Source organism: Camarhynchus parvulus, chromosome 4, assembly GCF_901933205.1.
Source record: "Camarhynchus parvulus chromosome 4, STF_HiC, whole genome shotgun sequence".
Classification (NCBI taxonomy): Eukaryota; Metazoa; Chordata; class Aves; order Passeriformes; family Thraupidae; genus Camarhynchus; species Camarhynchus parvulus.
Window position 1 is genome coordinate 62,028,914 of NC_044574.1, and position 20,667 is coordinate 62,049,580.

A 20,667-nucleotide genomic window follows, 5' to 3' on the forward strand; every position below is an offset into this window, starting at 1 on the left:
ACTGCATGGGTGAGCTCGGGGCAAGGTGGGAAGCCATGGGCTGTATCCTGGGCTTGCACAGCTTGGGTGTGAAATCCAGCCCCTTTCAAGTCTGTTCCACGTGGAGAAATGGGCTTGGGAGAAGGTTGTGGGCTTCTCTTCTGTGGTTGGAATGATGGAGGCTCAACTTTGATTCTGCCAGGTCAAGTGGCTGCGGATCTCCCCGAGGAGGTTTGCCTGGCTTCCCCCAGAGAGCGGGGATTTTGGTGGTTGGCTTGTTTGTAATAGCAGAGGTGTGTGTGGCTTTTAGGTGCTGTTTGGGGCTTGTGGTCATGGGGGTTTAAATGCCTGCTCATTTTCATAACTGCTCTGTCAGTAAGACTGGATTGGGTGGGGGCTGAGGGGGCTCAAAGGCAATGGTTCTGTGGGGAAGCCATCGCCTGAAACAACTCCTGGCTGTGTCCACTTCCTGGGATGTTGCTTCCTGTGCTGCTGAACCTATTGGAAGCATAATGCTGAAAGTTCACACAGGTTTCTGAGAGCATCTTGAAATGTCATCCTGCTGCTCTCCTCCAGCTGGACTGGGCCACAAGGGATCTGTAGTGGAAGCACTTCTGTTCCTGGTGAGTTGTCATTGCATAATTAAGTAATTATAACAATGGCCTTTTAAACAGGAAACTTGACTTCCCCACCACTTGATGACATATGACAAGTGACACGCAGCAATAAAGCATTCAGAATAAATCAGTGCGTTCAGACCCTGGTCCTTAACAGCTCCCCCTTTTTTTCCTGATGAAATAAGAAGGATATTCCTGTCAGAGCTTAGAGCACTCTAAATTTAGAGCAGCATGCACTAAAGAGCTGAATGGTCTTAGGCCATCTCTTTGCTTGGGCTAACAGGTGAGTGAGTTATTCTTGTGATCCCACTTGGCTGTTGGGGCTTTGGAGCTCAGCAAAATGGGAATCAGTAAATGCTTGGCACATTTATAGTGTTATTTATCTTAAAATACTTGTTGCAGCTGTGGGGTGTCACATGGCTATGCTTTGTGGTGTAAGCCTGTGGCTGGTGTAGTGCATCTCCTGAAAGCAGAAAGTTGCCATAACAACTGAATGAAATAAATTAGAGTAATAAGCAATTAAAATCTCATCCTTAATGTTGCATAAACATAGCATTTCACTCATGAATTATTAGCACTCTTGCCTCTAGACCTGTACATTCTGGTTCTGATTTGCAATCTCAACCATTTTTGAATTAATGAAGCGTTTAATTTCTCCTTTGAAGAGTGCTGGTGGGTTTTTTTTTTGGCCACGGCAAGTAGGTGGTTCATCAGGGACGTGAACACTGTTGAACTCCTAAATGGAGGAAACGTTTGTGATGGGATTTCAGCACTGGCTTTGTTTCCACCCAGTGAAGTCAAGAAGGACAAGAGTAGCCTGTGGTCTAGGGAAATTTAGATCTTGGGCCTGTGTGGAGGAATAGAAGGTAAGAAAATAAAGATAGTGCAGAAGGTAGTCTCACACCTGAGGAGTTGTAGCTGTACTAATCACCAAAGATTAGGAACAGGCCTGCCCTTAACAGGCCACAGCTGTGTCCAATAAGAAGCAGAGTGCTACAAAAGCGTGACTGAGCTGGGTGAGGGGAGAGAGGAGTTTGTTGCCTGTACTGAGAAGGAGTCAGTGCTGCGAGGAGGTGCCCATGAGAAATCACCGAGAGGGTATGGGACTTTTGCAATATGATGACAACAGGCCTAGGAAGGCAAAAGCAGATCCTTCTTCTGTTCCCCACTTCCTCCTTGACCTTCTGTGTATTCCTGAGCCTCTTGTTTCCTTTGTTCCCCTTGTAGAACAAAGCCAGGAATAGCTCCTTGCTGTAGTGCTCAGTTGTCAAGGATAAATCAGCTCAAACCAGGGAATGGCAGAGCTGTTGTGGAAAGGTGGGATGTGTGAGGGCCTGTGGGGAAGCAGGGTTTGCTGACTGTTAGCTTTGCAAGGGCCTGTAGGCTTGTTCTGCAAGAATTTTGTATGGCTGGGGGTCAAATGTTTCAAAGGTCAGAGTGCAGTTTATAATCCAGAGTCTCCAAGGAACTTTGGAAAACACGTCTGCAGTCTAAATAGTGGTCCTGTCATGTGCAGTGGCTGAGTCAGGGATTTGGGAAGCCTTTGACATCCAGAGCTCAATTATTAACTGGTAGGGAGCAAAAGCCCTGGACGTGATCCCTGGCTTTCTCCTGGCAGGATGACAGAAGCCAAGGCCAGTGGTCTGAGGGTTTGTGCCACAGATGATCTGAAGTTGGGTGTGGTGTCTGTGCCAGCTCCTTGCCCAAGATACTGGCACGGTGCATCCACAGGTTATCTGTGTGGTGCCTTGTGCTTTCCTCAGCTTTTATTGTTCCATTAAATGTAATCCTGCCACCTTTATCCTGCCTGGGCAATCAGGAAAGGGCCCACACTGGGTGCTGTAAATGCAGTGTGAGCTGAGAAATTAAACAGGGCCTCCTTGAAGGAATTTGGGTTTTTTCTGGTCCCTGGATGTGCACTTGGATTGGTTACCTTCACAGCCTCCAACTGGCACTGGAATAGCTGTTGGTGTATTCTTACAAGCCCAGGCTGGGATTCACTCTTGCACTGTCTGATTCCCCATTAGTTTTCAGCACGTTTTCTTTAACCCCAAGCAGGTGATGATGTGTTCTCCTCTGATCCATGTGCAGGGACACTCTGTGGCTCTTAGAGCCTGTGAAAACACGTATTTCTGCTCCAGTGGGAAAAACCTGTGCACTTACTGTGCCAGGCAGTGAGGAAGGCACAGCCATACAACATGTCCAGTGCTTTTTCCATAGTTAGCTGAGTGCTGGACAGCTGTTGCAGCTGTAACTAGTGTGTAGTTCTCAATGTAAGACATTGGGATGCTTTGGATTTCAGTGGGAAGCAGCTGAAGGCTTGCTTGACTGTTAAATGAAGTCCTATTTAGGCTGTATTGAGGTAATTTTAGTGGCGTTCATCTGGAAATCTGCAGTACTGCCACACTTGTTGGGGAGAGACTTTGTGGAGAATTCACTGACTGTCCTACTCTGTTTAACAGCCTTTGCCCACAGTTGCCATGGAAGCCTTGCCTTCTGTCTGCCCTTGGGATTCATCCCGGAACAAAAGGTCCACCTGGAGTCACAGGGCTGCACTCTTCCTATAAAGCCTTGCCTCCTCAGAGGCTGAGAGCCCTGCTGGCTCTGGTCATAAATAATTTTCTGCTTTGCTGGGGTCAAAGCTTTTATGTTACTCTTCCTTCAGATCCTTCCAGGCCCATCTTTCAGATGCTGCAGCGTGTGGGGCATTTCAGTCTGCACTGGCCATGGCTCAATGTTACTGCTCTGAGATCAGTTTATATCTTTTGACAGCAGGGAACAACTTATTTTAATAGGCAATAGTAGGTGACAGTGCTGTGTCACCCCTCAACTGATGCCCTGAGTGCCTTGTTACATAAAAGGCAGATAAAATGCTTTGTGAAATGTCTTGCTCCTCGGAGGTGTTGGGTCCTCAGCCCTGAGGATCAAAGTCCTTTTTCAAGCGGCTGACATCAGCATGCACTTTTGTGTCCTTCCTCTTGTCCCTGCCTCAAACCCAACCTCGAGAGAAGTGTGTGTCTGCCATGGAAATTCACCCAGCTCAATGAAGCTGCTTTCCCACCAGCTTGGAAATCCCCTCACACCTGCATGCCAAGTTGGGCCTGGTCATTTGCCAGGCTCAGTCTAGTGCTGTCACCTTGGCTATGGAACAGGAAAAGGGCTGGATTAGTCCTTCTGTTGTTGTGTCACTCAGGCATAGCAGGATTCACTTTTTCTGGAAAGGCTGAGGTAGCGAGGTACACAGGCAGGCTTTTGCCACAGATCTTTCAACACATTCACACTAAATCTTTAGTCTGGAGCACATCCATTCTGTGCTCCAGCTGCCAGTCCACCTCCTGGGATCCTGGAAACACCCCATGCAGGCTGGCAAGTCACCTGTCACCTCCACCAGTAACCAGGACTGGGGTCCAGTTGCACAGTTGCAGTTGGAGCAGGGATTGCTCCTTGAACAGGATGCATGCAGGTATAGAATTCCTTGAAAAGTACTGCTCAGGTAAGACTGATGAAGTTCCCAGTAGAGGGCATTTAGGGAGGCTGTTTGGATGGCCAGACTGGAGCACCATTTTTCCTCCTGTGTGCAGAGAGGGTGATGTTTCCAGTCACTGCACACCTCCACCTAGCTCTACTTTCTGAAGAGATTTATGAGCTCCAAAATTCATGTCTTTCACATCTTTGGGTTATCCCAAAGGGACGGCTTTGGATGTAAAATACCTAATCAACACCTGGGTTTTGCAAATGGTAGCTTGAGCAAGTTCTCTTTAGTAACAGGTTTTTGGAAACAAGCAAGCAAAGCTGTCCTGCCTTCCTGTGAAATGAAAACGAAGTCAGAATGCTCCTGAACTTCAGGAAGTCTGAAATTCAAATCTGCACTTGCAGCCTGGGCCTGTGTCTTGATTTCCATTTCAGAAGTGGAAATACCCTGCTGTAGATTGAGCCAGGAGTAATTGGCCAGACCTTGTGTCTTAACAGAAAGTTTTGAGCAGACAAGATAGAAGCAAAGATCACAGAGTGTGAGATGGGGGATCTCTGACCATTTTATCTCTAGTCACAAGCATTTTTAGAGCTGATTGGCAGTGCTGGTTTTATGTGCAGGGAGGAGGATCTAGGCTGGAACATGATTTCCAGGAATGGGGGATTAGGAGAAACCACCTCCTATGCCTTACCAAAGGCAGAGAAAGATAGATTCTCTGAGTGTAGGGTATTTTATCATTAAAGGCCTGAAAAGAAACTATTCCAAACACATTTGGAAAGGTACCTGAGCGTGATGGCTTATTTGAACCTTGTGAGAGCATTTCCATGCCCTCCTGGGGAAAAGGAACCTACCTGCCAGATAAATCATCTGGGACAGAGGTTTTCAAGTGCAGCCTGCAGGGTGCTGGAGGCTTGACAAGCCTCTATGTGCAGCCTGTCAGGGGGTTTGTTTTAAACCAAGGCATTGTGTTTATCTGGGGTATTTATGGCACTGTGGGTGAGAGAGATGTGGCCCGGGCCTGGCAGCCCGCGATGGAGAGGGGGACTGTGAATGGGGCTAATCCTGTGGGAGGGCTTTTGCTAGCAAGAACCTGCTACAGCTTTCTTTAGGTGTGAATAAGGGCAGGTTGGATATTTCTCAGTGCCTACTGAGAGTCGTAATGACATTTCTGAACTCTGTTTCTGGCTGCATCTGTCCTGGGGAACTGCCCCAAAGTGGCTCGAATAGTGAGGAACCCGCTGTTTTGCAGTGTGCATCCTGATTATCATGGTTAAAGAAAAACAGGCTCGGAGTTGCATCTGTGTGCAAATATGAACAACTCGAAAAAGTCTGGCTGCAGAGCCCCTTCAGCCCTCAGGGCTGTGTAAAATGGGTCACTGGAAGTGTGGAAGTAGAATGAAAGGAAAGTAAAGCCTGTTAATCCTGGGGTTTTTGGCTCCTTGGGCACAAATTTAATGTTAAACTGCTTTCTGACTTCAGGGATTGGCACGTGCTGAAAAGCTTTGCTACAAAGAGGGGAGAGAGCAGCAAGGCAGAAATGAAAGGGTACTCCTGTGCCTCTGAAAGCAGCAGTGATTTAGTGATTTTACTAAAACATTTGAGAAAGCATGGCAGAAGCCTCTAGGAAAGGACTCTGAGGCTAAAATGTCAGTAACTTGTCTTCTTGTTAGCTCAAATCATTTCCACCTGCCTCCTATCACCAGGTAGTTGAGGAGGGCAGGGAAAGAAGATTGTTCTCAGGTGGGGATGGTTTGCAAGGAATTGGGCAGCATGGTCATTCCCAGCTGCCCTTGCAGTGAGCTTCCTGCTGCTTGTGGGAGCCCCAGGGAGCACAACCACCTCTGTCAGCAGAGAGCCTGGGGGGCACAGTGTGGCTCCAGAGGTGACAGGGCTCCTCCTCTCACAGCTGCTGACGTGGCCACACTTCTCTCTGTAAGTACACATGGTTTTTCTGATTGTTTTGCTGTGGTTATCTGGTGGCTCCTGTTGAATTTCAACAGGAATTTGTTTGTTCATAGCAATATGTGCCTTGGCCTCGCCTTGTTTCAGGGGCAGGGAGCAGTCTCTGTGTGCACAGTGTTTCTCCTGGCCAGGTGTTGTCAGGCAGTGCTTGGAAAAACACAGGCTGGTTGGTGTCAGTGCCACTTCTCATGGAAGCAGTTGAGTTGGAATTCACTCTTTGTTAGAGTTCTGTGCCAAGCAGTTTTCCAAATGGTTGAAAAGGTGGTCTTAAGGGAAGGGTTTGTTTTCTCTAATGGAGTTGGAATGTGGAGAGCAGTTGTTAGCCTGTTGTGAACAGCCTTTTGGGTTTCTTGTGGCTTGTTTTTTCTGGTTTGTTCTTTCTGGGGAGAAGTGTAAGATTTTGTGTGCCTGACCAGTCTTGTCATGCTGGAAGTAGAAGGATAATGAGAGAATGAGTGGAGGAAGGAGCAGAGCCAGGATTCTGCTTTTTCCATGCAAACTTTCCCTTTGTGTTTTTGAACTAGCCTGCCTTTCTCGGTGAAACACTGTCTGCAGAACAGAGGGTTAGGACAGCATTTTTATTTCCATTTTAAATACTTTTAACTTAATGTGGCTACCTCATCCCTGGAAATGTGCAAAGCCAGGTTGGATGGGGCCTGGAGCAACCTGGGATAGTGGAAGGTGTCCCTGCCCATGGCAGGGGGTGGAAGTGGATGGTGTTTAAGTCCCTTCCCACACAAACCAGTCTGTGATCCTATGTGCAAGTGGCTGCCGTTGGCCTGCAGTGACCTTGAAATGCAAGAATTTACTCGGGTTAGGTGCGCCTCAAGAGAAGGTTTTTTTCTGTAGGTGTGGCAGAAACGTGGGCTTGAGGCTGGGCAGGAGGGTGACTAACCTTAGGAGAGGCTGGGGAGGGAAGGGGTGAGTGTGCTGCTGTTTATGCAAACACCCTGATAGCCGAGCACTGAGAAAAGAGTGTAGAAAGGGAGGAAATAGCAGCAGGGAATAGCAGCCGAGCAGGGCAGATTGCTGTGGTGTTACCGGCGAGGAGGCGGGGCTGGTGGCTCGGGAGCTGACCCGGAGGCGTGATTGGATGTGCGCCCTCACCTGGATTGCCCCGGTCTCAGGGAGGGGAGGTGGGCAGGGCTGGGAGGACGTGTCAGGAGATCTGCAGGGACTGTGCCCTCCTGCACGTCTTCACGTGTCTGGTGGCTTCAAGGCAGGACGCAGCAGCCTTCCTCTCCCTGCCTACAGCTGGAGTAGCAAAGATATCTCGATGGCATTTAGCACCGTGACCTTTAACACTCCACAGGCTGACCCAAGAGCAGAGACAACGCTCTGGGTGAGGCAGGGCTCGATGGAAATGTGCTGTGAATCACCCTCTTGTGTTGCTGTTGGCCTCTCACTCCCAGGCATGTGAATTTGGGGCAGATAAACATCATTTCCTTTAGCATGACGAATTCAGCTGGGGAGGGCCCATTGCTGTTGCCTCCAAAGGCTGGATAAGTGTTGAAGCACTGGGATAGACTTAAAGCATTGGTTTACATTGGCTGTAGTTTCCCAAATATTAAAATTCCCAGCTTTTGAAGGTGTTTGTCTTGGAAATGCATTTTATCCACACTCCCTGCAGAGCTCTGGCCTCCCTGGGGAGCAGCTGCATGCCCTCCAGTGCCATGGAATGGCTTTCCCAGTATCACTCCCCTCCAGCTGGAATGATAACCAGTCATACCAGGCAGGAAAAACCAGGCTCAGGGTGGCTGGGACATAACTGTCAGACAGACTGCTTCTATCTGCCACTCTCCAGGGCATGCATGAACCCTGGGGGAAGTGCTCCCCCTTTGCCGAGGCTTTCCATCCTTCATCTTTCCTCTCTGGAGCTCTGACACTGCAGGCTGGTACCCGTGTTACCTCTTGCTGTGCTGGGCTGAGTGTGTCTATGGGATACAAAACCCCAGGAGAAATAGCAAAGATGTTTGCCCTGCACTCCCCTAAACTTGGATCCCACTGTTGCTCCTCTTTGGGATTCAGTGGAGAGATCCCACCTGTGTGCTCTGCCAGGATTTAACCACAAACACCCTCAAGAGATAGAAGCAGGCAGCCTGTGCTCTGCTTGTCCAGCTGCTCCCAGCGGGAAGCCCCAGCCGTTGTGTTTGTGGGTTTGTGTGGCACTTAGCAGCTTCCAACTCTTCCCAGGTGTGCACCTGGACAGTGTCAAACTCCTGTCTCAGCTTAGCATTGCTTAACCCCCAGCTTTCCAGCTGGGAATAGGGCCAAGGTGCACAGGCTGGAAAGGTACAGCACATCAGCCTGCATTCTCATGCCTCTGGCAAAGCTCTAGGTATGCTAACAACTTGTCTCTGACCTTGGGAAAGCAGGAGTGATGTGGATTTCATGCTGTCCCCAGCCATGCAGGAAGAAGCAGGCAGCTCTCTGTGCTCCTCAGCTCTGAGGGTGATCCGTGCAGCAATCTTCCTCAAGGTCCCTTTACATTGCTGCAGGGTCTGCAGGGTCTAACCTGCATTTCTGGATTTCCAGCATGCCTCTCCCCACCCAAAAACCTCCCCTAAACTCTGCTTTGCTGCAGAACATCAAGACAAGCCAGTTCTGCTACTGCTCTTGCCTGGGAATTGGGCAAAGAGCACCAGCTTGTGTGTTTTGGGAGAGGAGGAAGCCCTTCTTTGACTTCAGCTCTTGCCTCGTCTGTCCTTCCCCTGCTCTGCGTTCTGGTGGTTCAGAAATGCTTCTGAAAGCTGCCTTTCAGGAAAAAAAAAAAGCCCTCTGAGATGAGAGCAGGCAGGTGGAGCACCTACAAAGATGTTCGTTCTTTTCTTCTGTACAGTCAGTTAACTTGGATTGTGATCCTCTGCCAGGATCTGGGTGCTTGGGCAGATCCAGTTTTTCCTTGCTCGGCTGCTCTCTGTGACAGTGGTGTCTGCTGCTCCCTAGTGGTCCCGGCTCTGAGCCTGCATGCACTGCAAAATGAGAACCTAGATGGTGCTTTTATATATATATGTATATAAATATATAAAATAAATAAAATATAGTATATATAAAATATATGCATATAAATAAATAAAAATATATGTGTATATAAAATATATGCATATAAATAAAAATAGATGTGTATATAAAATATATGTATATGTAAATAAATAAAAATATATGTGTATATAAAAATATATATATATATATAAATAAATGTGTATGTATACGTATGTATTAGTTTTATTTTTACACAGCATTCTCCTGCCACAGCAAGTCTAAACCTTGTAGCATCCACAATACCAGCATTTAAGCTGCCCTTGTTCCCCCAGCCCTAACCTAGAGGCAAGAGGAAAGTCCCTCATTTTGTTGTGCTTAGGTTATATTGGGAAACATCTTTCCAAGTGCCTTCCTTGTACTCTGCACAGTCAGAACTGGTGGGTGAAATGCTCACTCCTGGCTGCCTCAAAGACCACGGAATGTGGGGTACGGAAGGGAGGGGAGATACCCAAACTGCCTCAGCAATGTTCTGTGTCTAAGCCAAGGCTGTGCCCTGGGACAGATCTGAGTCTTGAGGCCTTGCTGGTGTTCAGGGTGTGTGTGGTAGGTGACAGGCGAGATAAAAGCTGAGCAAAGATCAAAGCGGGTTTCATGGGTTTCATGGCTTGGTGCTTCTTGGTTTCGCTTTCATGTGTCTCCCGGGGCCTTTCTTCTCTCCCTTTCATCTCCCTCCGCGTTTCCACCTGGCAGGGCGGAGCTTGGTGACCTCCCAGCCTGGGACATGCTCGAGCCACCTTTGTTGCAGCCCCCAAATCTGGGCAATGCTGGATGATTTTAGCCCAAGATGACTCCTTTCAGTATCGATTCTTTCAGCTGCTGAGATTTACATCTTTTGCAGAAGTTGGGCTGGAGTTTCTCGATCTCTTCTGACAGCATCTCTGGGTGTGAGTGCTGATTCAGGGATGCTGGTTCCAAGAGAAAAGTTGACAAGGGGCTTTCCAAAGGGAGGGGTGCTCATTTCATTGGTATTGCAGCTTCCTTCTCAGTGAAGACCTGGATTTCCCCTCCTTGCTATGTGCACTTCTACTTGCTGCTGGAGAACAGTAGCTCTTGGCTTGTTTGGGTTTTTTCCTAATAAAAAAATCTCTACTCCTATGGTGGCTTTTGGGTGAAATGTGGGGAAAGCATCTTCCCCAAGGGGAAAAAAGTGGGTAGGCACTTGGTGAGAAGAGATGAGGCCTCAAAACATTAAGTGGACATTAATGAAAAGAACAACCCTAGGCGTAAGCCCAGGATGCATGGTCGAGTTTGGGTAGATTCCCGTGTGTTTTTACCTTGTGTGTGGTTGAGGAGAGAAGCACTGTTTTTTGGGCATGGGCTGCTGTCTTCTGAATTAACCAGTAGAAAATGGGTCAAGACCATGTTAAGCTCTACCAGATATAATAGTTATGGGTTATTCTGCAAGTAATGTGGAGACAACTAAATTATGGGCTCAACTAAAATGGAAACCACAAATAATTGGAAAAATATAAAATGCTGAACTGGACTCTAACCAAACGTGTAGCTGCATTTATCAAGATGTCAGGCTTCAAGGGGAAGGGGAGGAGACTTTGCCATAACGCTTCTGGAGAGCTTGGAGAGCCAGGGCTGTTGCCAGGTGCTGGCCTGAGTGTGCTGCCCAATAGGAATAACTCAGTTGCAGCAATGGCAGCCTTTGAGTTCAGCAGAAACTTCCCAGCTCGTGAAGCATGGGCTGGATATAGCTGGAAGAGTTTTGGGTTTGTGAATAGACCTGGAGTGCTTCTTCACTAACCCCAGAAGGAAGTGCTCAAAGCCAGAGACCTTCCTCCATCCAGTGGGGATGTGTAGAACGCCACATCGTGCCATTGGCACGAGGGCAGCAAGGCCAAGTCGCCAGGTACAGCTCACTTAGAACGCCCCCAGCCGCTGTTCCTTGGCTCCCTCCTGGCCCAGGATGAAGGTTTCCCTCCTCATCCCCTTGCTCCCTGGTTGAGCCCTTGCTGTCCCAGGGTGCCCTGATGCAAATGGCCAACGGCGCCTGCAGGCTCGGCGGCACCTGCGGCGTCTAGACCAGTTCCTGTGCCCACATGCAAATTGTGGGGAGCCAGCCGGGCCACGTGGCCCTGGTGACACTTTCTGGGAAAGTTCTTGGCTGCCATTCCTGCCTGACATCCTCTGTGCCAGGCAGAAGTGGCACTGAGGAATAACGGTGCTCCTGTGCCCAGTGTTGGGTTTGTTTTGGAGTGACTCGGACAGGAAACCAGTGGAGAGCTCTGGAGCAGCATAGGGGTGCTGGGGTGTTCCTCATGGTGCTTTTCTAGCAGCAAGGATGGGCTGCCACAGAGGTCTGGGGGTTTTCTCCTGAGCTTGCTCGGTACCATTTGCATCTCTGGGGTGGCTGGGACTTCCCAGAAGCTGTCCCCTTGGGTCTGTGCATTCCTATTTTTGTATTGCTGTCCCTTCAGTAGAAAGCTGCTCCCCAGAGGTCCCCAAGATGGACTGGGGAGGCAGTTATGTTGGATTTAGGTTTCTAAAATGTTCTGTAATTTCTCCTGTTCTTGCTCCTAGCCTTGCTCCATCTTCCTTATCCAATCCCTTTCAAAGCTCCCTCTCACCAAATCCCCTTCTTTAGCTCTCAGCACACCAAATACTTGGAAAGATGCCAGAGCAGGTTTCTCACCTGCTTGCAGTGGTGTCATGACACCACTCTGCTGTCTCCAAAAATGGATCAAACCCCCAATTTTGTCCCCTTTCATCAGCAGCAAGTCATGCATCTTCACTTGAAGGCAGCAAGTAAGAGTGAGCTCGATGTGTTGTTCACCCAACCTAATTTTGGACTGATTTCGTTAGGTTTTGGCTAATTCTGGTGCTCTCATGTTGACACTGAAATATGTGCGGGTTTCAGGTTTCTCAGGTTTTGGCAGGAAGGATCTTTATCTTTGAAGCAGGTGATGGACCACAAACCACAGTGGTGAAGATTGACTGCAGTTGGGGTTTTTGGGGGATAATTTTAAAAAACCCCACAGTTTGGGTATTTTTTTCCCTCCTGCAAGGAGCCCTGAGTGAGTTGTGGGCTAAGGAGGAGTAAGCTGAAAAATCACTTTCTCTGAAGTGATTCTCTTTGAGAGGTTTGTTTGCTGCAGATGTTTGTGATGCAGCCTCTTGTGAGTCCTCCCTGAAGGGCTGGAGAGCTGCATCTCCTTGGCACGGACGTCAGGGTTGGGTTTCTGCCCATCCTGGTAAACATGGAAAAGGTTTTCCATGTGGCCTTTAGGTGCTGCTTGCACCACTTTTTTGGAGGGCTCTGATTTAGGAAGGATTAAAAAGTATTACAGGTGTAAAAATATTACAAAAATCCAATAAGAATTAGATAAAAATGACTAAAATCAAAGTCTTCCCTACACAGGGGCAGCTACTGCAGAAAACAGAGAGGCTGTGAGGGTGCTTTGGATGTGTTTCAGTTGAGGCTGGCCTGGATGACGCCACACATCCCTACTTGAGGGCCACTCTTCTGAATTCCTGGCATCCAGGAAGCAGTCAGCTTAAATGCAGACATGGCTCACATCCTCCCCCTGCTTCTCCCTTTTCAGAGTTAACACTTGTGCAGAAATATCTGCCACCACCACGGCTGCCGTGTTTCCTTCTGAAAAAACAGCCCAGTGCTCATCACTTACACCTTTCTCATCTAGCACAGCACCATGCCTGCTGCCCTGCCCATTCACACACCCTCCCAAAATCCATCCAGCTGATGCTTCTGGAGCTCCTGCTTCTTTCCAGGGCAGGCAGGAGGTGGACACCTGCCCTGTGGCCACAAATCAGGGGCGGGATCTGGCTCATTTTGCTCTGTCTGTTGCATGTGTCCAAGGATAATTTTCTTCTTGTACCAATTTCATTAAGCACTGCTAGGAATGCTGCTGGATTCTTCCAGCCCTGGAGGTGCAGCAGCTGAATGCTCCAGCTCCATCTTTTCTGGAGAAAGTTGCTTTGACTTCTCTTGTTTTTTCCCAGTTCTAAAAAGCAGCATCATTTTGTAGTCAGGAACTTCAGAAAGATTTTCAGATGTCTTTTATGCCTTCATAGCAGTTTGCATAGGTGACCAGTCATCTCTCTGCTAAGTTGCTGCCTTTCCCACCATTTTTTCTAAGAGACTCCTGCCACAACCCAGCAAAACCAGTCCTTGGTTGTGTTCCTTATAAGTCTCTGCAAGGAAATTGAGAACTCTGGAAGGGTTAAAGAAAACCCAGTTTTAAGGTCATCTCCTCTTCCACTGCTGTGACAGCAAGGCACCCATTCTTTCTGTAGGATTTTGGGAATAGCTTGTGGAAATTATCCCTGGCCTCTCTGTGACCCTGGTGTACAGGGAATTAAACTCCCACTCATCTCTTGCACTTCACAAAACTTTTGGACCTATCTCAGAGGAAAAACCCGGGATTTTCAAAGAGAGATGTGTAGCTTGAATGAAAGACTTAAAAAAAAATTGCTATTTTGGTAACAGCTATATAAAATGCTGATGTGATTTGAAAGCTCCAAATTACAACATTATCACACAACCACATCTCTTTTCTTCTGCCCTCTTCCTTCCTCCTTGCCTCGCCACATATCCCCTTCCCCTTTTGCTTCCCGACGGGTGACTTCACTGAATTTATTTAGGGCAAAGCCCCCATCCCAACACCTGAGGCACAGGATGCTCCTGTGGCCATCCAGGGTGAGTTACTCATCCAGCCAAGTGTGAAATTTGAAGGATTTGAGTGCAAGCATAGAGCAGGGAGATCATGATTGTTTCTCCTTGGCATGGCGTGAGGCGTTTTTGCTGATGAGAGAGGCAGCAAAAATAGTGTGGGGAAAATATAGCCCCAAGAAATATGTAAATGTCTGAGTATGCTAAAATCCCCCCTGCTTAGTCAGGGGCTTGGGCTCTGCTTTCATTCTGGGCTTTTTTTTTGTGGCTGAGGGGTAAATGCTCAAGGGAGTGAAGGGTCATGTGGGGGAGATGTGTGGGGAATCCAAGCGTTGCACTGCGTCCCAATGGCTGGTTTTAGTTAAAAATTTTGATCACTGAGCTTCTGGGCTGTCTGTGGGGAGCATCTGAGAAATGACATCACCTCTGTGTGTCTCTGCTGGCTGTGTGTGACTGCTGAGGTGTGAACTCTGTGCCCGTGTCGGGGCGTGACCCTCCCTGATAAATAGGGCTGTTTGTGCTCCTGCAGACCATCTGTGGGGCTGAGCCTTCCCTGAGGATGGGAGCCCCCCTGCTTCCCTGGCTGCTGCTGCTGCTGCTGGTGTCCCACTCTGCCCACGCAGGTGAGCTCCGGGTGCCTTTGCTGGCATCATCCTGCACCCAGAGCCACTGGGAGCTTGGGATCCTCCTGCCTGTTTGGTGAGGGCTTGCCTTGTTGTTTGCCAGGGAAAAAGCACCACCATCCTTTGCAGGGCTCTGGTTCAGCTTTTGGGAGTGGTGTGGGAGCAGGGAACCGAGCAGGTGCAGGTGGCAGCCTCTCACTGTGGTCCCTGCAGTGAAAACACGGGAAGGGGAACTTTCTTTGGCTCCTGGAGTTGCTGCATCCCTGTCAGCCTGTCTGTGCCTGTAGCTGCCACCTTCTCTGTCTCTCAGCCATCCTGGAGGTGAACGGGAACCTGAGCTGTAGGTGTGCCAAGACAACCTCGGAATACATCAGTCCTAAGAAATACGAGAGCATTGAGATAAGGCCCGTGGGCAGCAGCTGCAGGCGCACGGAGATCATGTAAGTGCCGGGGGCTCCTCTGCTGCCACCATCCCGCTTCTGGAATCTAAACCTTTCCAAAAGCGCCACCTGCTTCCTGGCTGAAAAACGTCGGGGACAGAAATGCGGATCCCCAGGGCCTAAAGGAATCTCTTCAGCAGGGGAAAGCGTGGTTTCCTCGAGCTGGAGCAGGGGTGTTTGCAGCCTGGAGGAAGAACTTCCTCAGACACTGAGGCAGCATGAGCCATAACAAGTTTTCCCAGATTTTTCTAGCTGCTTCGTGTTGCTACATTTGTAAATCTCCAGAAAAAATTCTTTAAGCAATGTTCTGGGCTTCAAGTGTCTGCTCCACCTAGGAATGTGTTGCATCTTGCTTGTTCCCAGCCATGCTGTGGCTTTCTCTGTCTCTGGCAGCTTTCTACAATTGGTGCTGTGAGCAAAATCTGACTCTTCCTCATCAGCTCTGGCTGCTTGAATCCCTGCCTTTGGAGGGGACAGGAATGCTCAGGAGCTCTCCTTGCATTTCAGCATTAAGTTAAGAACCTCAGGGAAGGTGTGTGTGAATCCTGAAGCCCCCTGGGTGAAGAAGCTGCTGAAGCGCATTGCCAGCACGTAAGTTGTTGGATGGAAACTCCTTTGGCTCAGGTGTCCCTGGACAGCATCCCCCTACATCCATGGTTCTGGGAAGCTCTTGTGGGCCCAGGAGCTCTGGGAGAGCTGCTGCTGTCCGAAGGAACAACTTCCAAAACAATGAGGGGCAACACTTTGCTGTGCAAAGCAGTGTTCAGCCCAACACAACCCATCTGTGGGTCATGCTGCCCCTGGCTTATACACTGCAAGTGCTGCACTTAGATTTGGGGGAGCAGCACGAGGGGAGCAGTGGCAGGAGCAGGGTTTGCTTGTGGCAGGTGCAGCAGTGTGATGATGCTGGGAAAGCTGCCCTGCTGTGTGGTGCCTGTGCTGGGTTTGTGGCCATCCTGGTGAGCGATGCCTGCCCCAGGGAAACAGCAGCGACTTCCCTCAGCTGGAGCAGGAGCTTCCTCTCCCAGACCCCATTTTCTCTGTGTTCACACGTTTCTCCTCCTTCTGCTTTTCACAGGAAGAAAAAATAGGTTTCCTGCCAAGGAAGTTGGTGCCCAGAGCCGCGAGGCAGGTTGGCAGACGATGCCCAGGTGTGCAGACCTGGCTGCTCCTCACTTTGCCCTGTCTTCCTCCCCTTCCCAAAGCCCCACATCTGGCTCTGGTGGCAGTGGCTGTGGGGACGGTGCCTCACTGCTGGCCCCAGCCCCGTGGCAGGTTTGGGGGCGGGTTCTCCCCTGCTCTTGGTCCCTGGATCAACGTGAATATGAATCCTTCATTTGTTTAGTTGCCTGTGGACTGTAAAACTGTTCCCTGTCAGGGGCTGCTCTTACTTCTTTAGGAATGACTTTGTGACTTTTTCCACGTGAAGTGCTTGGCAACAGAGTGTGTGTCTGAGGGTTGTGTGGCACAGTGTGGCATGTCCTGTTCCGGAAGCTCAAGTCCAATAAAATGCAGGATTTTTCTTTCTGTTGTATTTTCCCTGGATCTCTAGCTTTGAAGCCATGTATGGCATAGAATCATAGGACAGCTTGGATTAGAAGTAACCTCAAAGCCCATCCAGTCCCACCTCCTGCCATGGACAGGGACATCTTCCACTATCGCAGGTTGTTTCAGGTCCTGTCCATCCTGGTGTTAGAGACTTCCAGGGATCCAGGGGCAGCCACAGCTTGTCTGGGCACCCTGTGCCAGGGCCTCCCTGCCCTTACAGGGAAGAATTTCCCCCCACTATCCCATCTAACCCTGCCCTCTGGCATTGTGAAGCTATCCCCTCTTGTCAGGGTCCCTCCCATCATAACCTGTTATCTCCCCTGGTGGTGATTTGAGGGCAAAATGTTGGTAGTAGGGTGATGGGACAATCCAGCTGAAGTGCTCCACATCCAAGTGATGGAGCTGGGATTTATAGGTGGCTGTTTGCCTCCTGGGTTTAAAAACCAGTCCAGGCCAATAAGGAAATATGTCAGGAATGGGAGTGTGGTGTCTTGGCAGAGTTTTGGGCTAAAAAAAATCAAAAGCAAATGTCACCAGGGCACTGCTGGGTTGTGCCTTGCAGGGGGACAAGGTGGCTGTAGGAGAAATGAGTAACACCTGATCGTGCACGACAGAAAAGCACCCCAGAAAGCCTCCAGGCTGGTGGGGCTGTGTGTGCTAAGAACAAAGTTGGAGGAAACGACCAAGAAAGGAAGGGGAAAGCAGAGCTGGTTTCGGGAAGCCGGCCCCCCTGCCAAGCCCCAAGCCACTTTTATCGGCAGTTGCAAACTCAGCGAGCACCGTCAGCAGCGACCCTGGGGCCTCCCGTGCCCCTTTACTTCTCCTATTTCCCAGCTCAAATAGAGGGATGCTGCAGGGCCCGGGGCTGTGGCCGGCATGGCTGTGCGGGCAGCCCTGCTGCTGGCTGTGCTGCTGCTGTCCCACCACCCTGGGGACACAGGTGAGCCTCCCCTGCCCCCGTGGGTGGCCCTGGGTGTTGTGGGGGCTGTGAGGCTGTCCGGGTTTGGGGTGGGTGATGCATGGCAGGAGATGCATTGCCTGGGGAGGCTTTTAGGGTTTTGTGTGAGCCATGGCCGTGTGCCCCTCCAGCAATCCTGGAAGCCAATGGCAACCTGAGCTGCCGCTGCCTCAAGAGCACACGAGCCTTCATCCCTCCTGAGAGGTACAGCAGCATCGAGGTGTGGCCCGTGGGGAGCAGCTGCCGGCGCCCCGAGGTGGTGTAAGTGCTCCCAGGGCTGTGTGCCCTCTGCCCTGCCAGCCCTCCCTGAGCTGCTGTGGTTTGGTGCTCATTGTCCTCGTGACAGGGGTGGGAGGCTTGGCAGGAGGGGAAGTCTGAAAGGCCGTGTGTTTTCTAGGATTAAGCTCAAGAGCCTGAAGAAGGTCTGTGTGGATCCTGACACACCGTGGATGAGGAAACTCTTGCAGGACCTCCCTCACCTGTAAGCTCCCCTTTCCCCCTGAGCACCAGGGGCATCCCGTGGGAACCCGTCTTCACACGTTGCTCCCCCTTCTGCTTTTGGCAGGAGGAAGAAAAAGGTTCCCCGCTGAGGAAGCTGCCACGAGAGGCATGGCCAGATGTGCTGGGCCCAAAACTGCCTCCCTTCCCCACCCTGCCGTTGCCTTACCCCAGTCCAGAGGGAAGCATGCTGCTGCCTGAGCCCTTTTTAATGCCTTTAAACCCTTAAAAATGCCCATCCCTGCTTCCAGCCTCTCCCATCCCGTAGCCATGTGCTGGGAGTCCCTTTTGGCCACAACCCAGCAAGCCCAATAAAGGTGGCAGACCTCTGTCACTGTCCCTTGCCTCCCTTCACGTGGCATGCCAGGGGTTGGGGTGCTCGGGGTGGGAGGCATGGGGGGCAGCAGACTTTGGCCAAAACCACGGCAGGTTTGAGGAGGTGACCGTGGCATTTTCTGTTTTTTGTGGCGGGGAGGCAGCACGGGCCACGTGTAGCAGGGGGAAGCGACGGCAGGGAAGTTGAGGCGTGGAGCTGTCCCTTTGTCCTCCCCCTCCTCCGGCCTTCCCAGCCCCAGAGGGGGTTGTGAAATCCCCCCTGGGGCGAGGGGCTGGCTATAAAGCAGCACTGGCACAGCTCGGGGAGGGCGGTGAGGATGCGGCTGCTGCTGGCGCTGGCCCTGCTCCTGCTCCTGAGCAGCTTGGTGCCAGCGGGCGGTGAGTCCCTTTGGGTGTCTGTCCATCCATGGCCCCTCCAAACGCCTGGACAGCAGCGCTGGGTGTCCCAGATGGGGCTGAGCGTGGGTTTTATCTACTAAGCTTTCAGTTTTGGTTCTTGCCTATCTTTGAGCTTGTCTTTTAAACCTTGTGGCTAAGCTGGAGGGGGGTACTGGGGGTGGAGAGGGGGGGTTTGCCTCCTGGGTTTAAACTGCTTCTCTTTCAGACCCCCACAAAATTCGAGTGCTTGGTGGGTGGACAGTGGGTTTATTTCATAAAATGCTGGCTAAGTTTTCCAACCCTGCAGCTAAACCCCTTTCATATACCGGACAAGAAGCTTTGAGGCTGTGCTGGGAGGATTAGCCCTGCTGGGTGTCAGGGATGGGATGGGATGGGATGAGATGGGATAGTGGGGAAGGGGATAGTGTCCCCACGTGCCTCCCCCTCGGGGGGCCGAGACCTGGTATGGGCTGCCCTGGGACACAGGTCTGTCGCTGGAGAGCCTGCTGACCAACATGAGGTGCAAGTGCATCAAATCCACCGCCCACGTCATCAACCTGGGGCTGATCCTCACCATCCACGTTACCCCGCCGGGCATTCACTGCAGGAGGAAGGAGGTCATGTAAGTGCAAAGCCTGGGAACAAATCCCTGCAAATTGCTCCTTTGTTTACTGGTGCAGAAGTACGTGGAGGGGGGAAGCCCATAAATGTTGGGGTGACTCTTGGTCCCAATTTCAAGGGTGTCCCTCCCTGCGTGGCTCAGGGTCATCAGGTCAAGGCCCAAAATGTTCATGCCGAGGGAGAAGGGGGGTTTTCTCTGTGGGTTAGAAAAGCTTTGGGGAAGGGCCGTGCATGGGGCTGAGGGGCCTCATGGCCTTGCAGCCTCACCCTGAAGAAGAACAGGCAGGTGTGCGTGACCCCCGAGGCGCCCTGGATCCAGCTGCTCATCCACAAGCTGATGCAGAGGTAGGCGATGCCCAGAGGCTGGAAAACACATACCCAGCACCTTTGCAGGACCATCCCTTTCCCCTGACCCTCCTGGTTTCCTTTCCTTCCCTCCACAAAATCTCCAGGAATGGCATCAAAAAAGTGCTGCCACGGCTGCGGCGGGAGGCACCGTGCTGCCGGACCCCTCGGAGGCCCCCCACCCTGTCCTTCCCACTGGCCACATCCCAGGAATCCATGGTTATGAATCCCTCGTGGGACAGGAATGACACAGCCCCCCTGCCCTGAAACACGCTGGCTTGAGTGGCACAACACTGGCCCTTCTCTGCTCCTGGGTTTTGGCAGAGCAGGAGCCTTTCCCTGCTTTCCCCTCAGGCACCCTCTGCTTCCTTCCCTTTCGGGTGCCTGCACTGTTCCCGCACACAATCACAGCCCATCCCGGTGGCACCAATAAAAGGATGAGTGTTCTCCCCCTTCCTGGCTGTGGCAGCTCTTTCTGCCTGGATTTGGGTAAAAATTGGGATTTTTGCGGTGGGGAGTTAGGCTGGACTGTGGCACCATGAAGCCTTTGGCTGCCTTGCCGAAGACGCTTCCTCTGCTCCAGGAGTTGGTGCCTTTTCCTGACAGCTCCTGGCAGGAGCAGGTAATTGCAGGAGTTGGATAGGGTCTGCTGCTGGCTCCTGGGAAAGTGGGAAATTTCCCAGTGACTGGCTGAGGCTTTCTGTGGAGTCCCATTTCCCAGCCTGGCACAGCAATCAGTGTGCCTTGGCCACACGCACTGAGGTGACACAGGTGTGACTTGTGACCTGTGCAGGATTATCCCTGTTTGCAATCTGGCTTGGCCATTCTGGGAGGAGGTGTTTAAGGTCTGCAGGAACCAAATTTGTGTTGCCTACCCACCCCCACTTGATGCCAGTAATGTGTCCCTGGGCAGTGGCAAGCTGGGAAACACCCACCCAGGCTCTGTATCCCCCTTCTTCCTGCCCTGTGCTCCTCAGGAACCACAGCAGGGATAAGAATGGTTGCAAAAGGGCTGTTTGTTGACTCCAGAAGGATGTGGAAGTACACAGGTGGGAAGGAACCGGTGGATGTTTAGCCTTTTCCAATGTGAGTGAGCAATATCCCATCTGCACAGTGAGCAAATTTAAAAAAAAAAAAGTAATTTTTAAAGGGAAGAAAAATGTAGCAGTTCAGGGGTTTGATGACCTCCCTTTCCCCATCTGCCCGAAG

General features: G+C 50.8%; 3 protein-coding genes across 3 annotated transcripts; all 3 read left to right on the forward strand.

Moving 5' to 3' along the window:
- The first annotated feature begins 13,705 nt into the window (after positions 1-13,705).
- Positions 13,706-15,369, forward strand: LOC115903707 (interleukin-8-like). Its single transcript, XM_030948352.1, has 4 exons — positions 13,706-13,738; positions 14,241-14,334; positions 14,645-14,774; positions 15,282-15,369. Exons 1-4 carry the CDS (start codon positions 13,718-13,720, stop codon positions 15,367-15,369), a joined length of 333 nt encoding a protein of 110 aa, XP_030804212.1. The 5' UTR covers positions 13,706-13,717.
- A 1,725-nt stretch (positions 15,370-17,094) lies between these two features.
- Positions 17,095-18,113, forward strand: LOC115903472 (C-X-C motif chemokine 6-like). Its single transcript, XM_030947980.1, has 4 exons — positions 17,095-17,262; positions 17,412-17,541; positions 17,678-17,761; positions 17,846-18,113. Exons 1-4 carry the CDS (start codon positions 17,199-17,201, stop codon positions 17,868-17,870), a joined length of 303 nt encoding a protein of 100 aa, XP_030803840.1. The 5' UTR covers positions 17,095-17,198; the 3' UTR covers positions 17,871-18,113.
- A 318-nt stretch (positions 18,114-18,431) lies between these two features.
- Positions 18,432-19,905, forward strand: LOC115903471 (interleukin-8-like). Its single transcript, XM_030947979.1, has 4 exons — positions 18,432-18,492; positions 18,979-19,114; positions 19,375-19,458; positions 19,566-19,905. The coding sequence occupies exons 1-4, from the start codon at positions 18,432-18,434 to the stop codon at positions 19,723-19,725; spliced, it is 441 nt and encodes a 146-aa protein (XP_030803839.1). The 3' UTR covers positions 19,726-19,905.
- The last annotated feature ends 762 nt before the right edge of the window (positions 19,906-20,667 follow it).

Bases quoted from the DNA above. Each gene is read 5' to 3' on its own strand.
- LOC115903707 (XM_030948352.1), top strand. From the start codon at position 13,718: ATGCTCCTGTGGCCATCCAGG. The intron at 13,739-14,240 runs GTGAGTTACTCA...GTGCTCCTGCAG, and splicing joins TGCTCCTGTGGCCATCCAGG to ACCATCTGTGGGGCTGAGCC. The intron at 14,335-14,644 runs GTGAGCTCCGGG...TCTGTCTCTCAG, and splicing joins GTCCCACTCTGCCCACGCAG to CCATCCTGGAGGTGAACGGG.
- LOC115903472 (XM_030947980.1), top strand. From the start codon at position 17,199: ATGGCTGTGCGGGCAGCCCTGCTGCTGGCTGTGCTGCTGCTGTCCCAC. The intron at 17,542-17,677 runs GTAAGTGCTCCC...TGTGTTTTCTAG, and splicing joins TGCCGGCGCCCCGAGGTGGT to GATTAAGCTCAAGAGCCTGA. The intron at 17,762-17,845 runs GTAAGCTCCCCT...TGCTTTTGGCAG, and splicing joins TTGCAGGACCTCCCTCACCT to GAGGAAGAAAAAGGTTCCCC.
- LOC115903471 (XM_030947979.1), top strand. From the start codon at position 18,432: ATGCGGCTGCTGCTGGCGCTGGCCCTGCTCCTGCTCCTGAGCAGCTTG. The intron at 18,493-18,978 runs GTGAGTCCCTTT...CCTGGGACACAG, and splicing joins CAGCTTGGTGCCAGCGGGCG to GTCTGTCGCTGGAGAGCCTG. The intron at 19,115-19,374 runs GTAAGTGCAAAG...ATGGCCTTGCAG, and splicing joins TGCAGGAGGAAGGAGGTCAT to CCTCACCCTGAAGAAGAACA.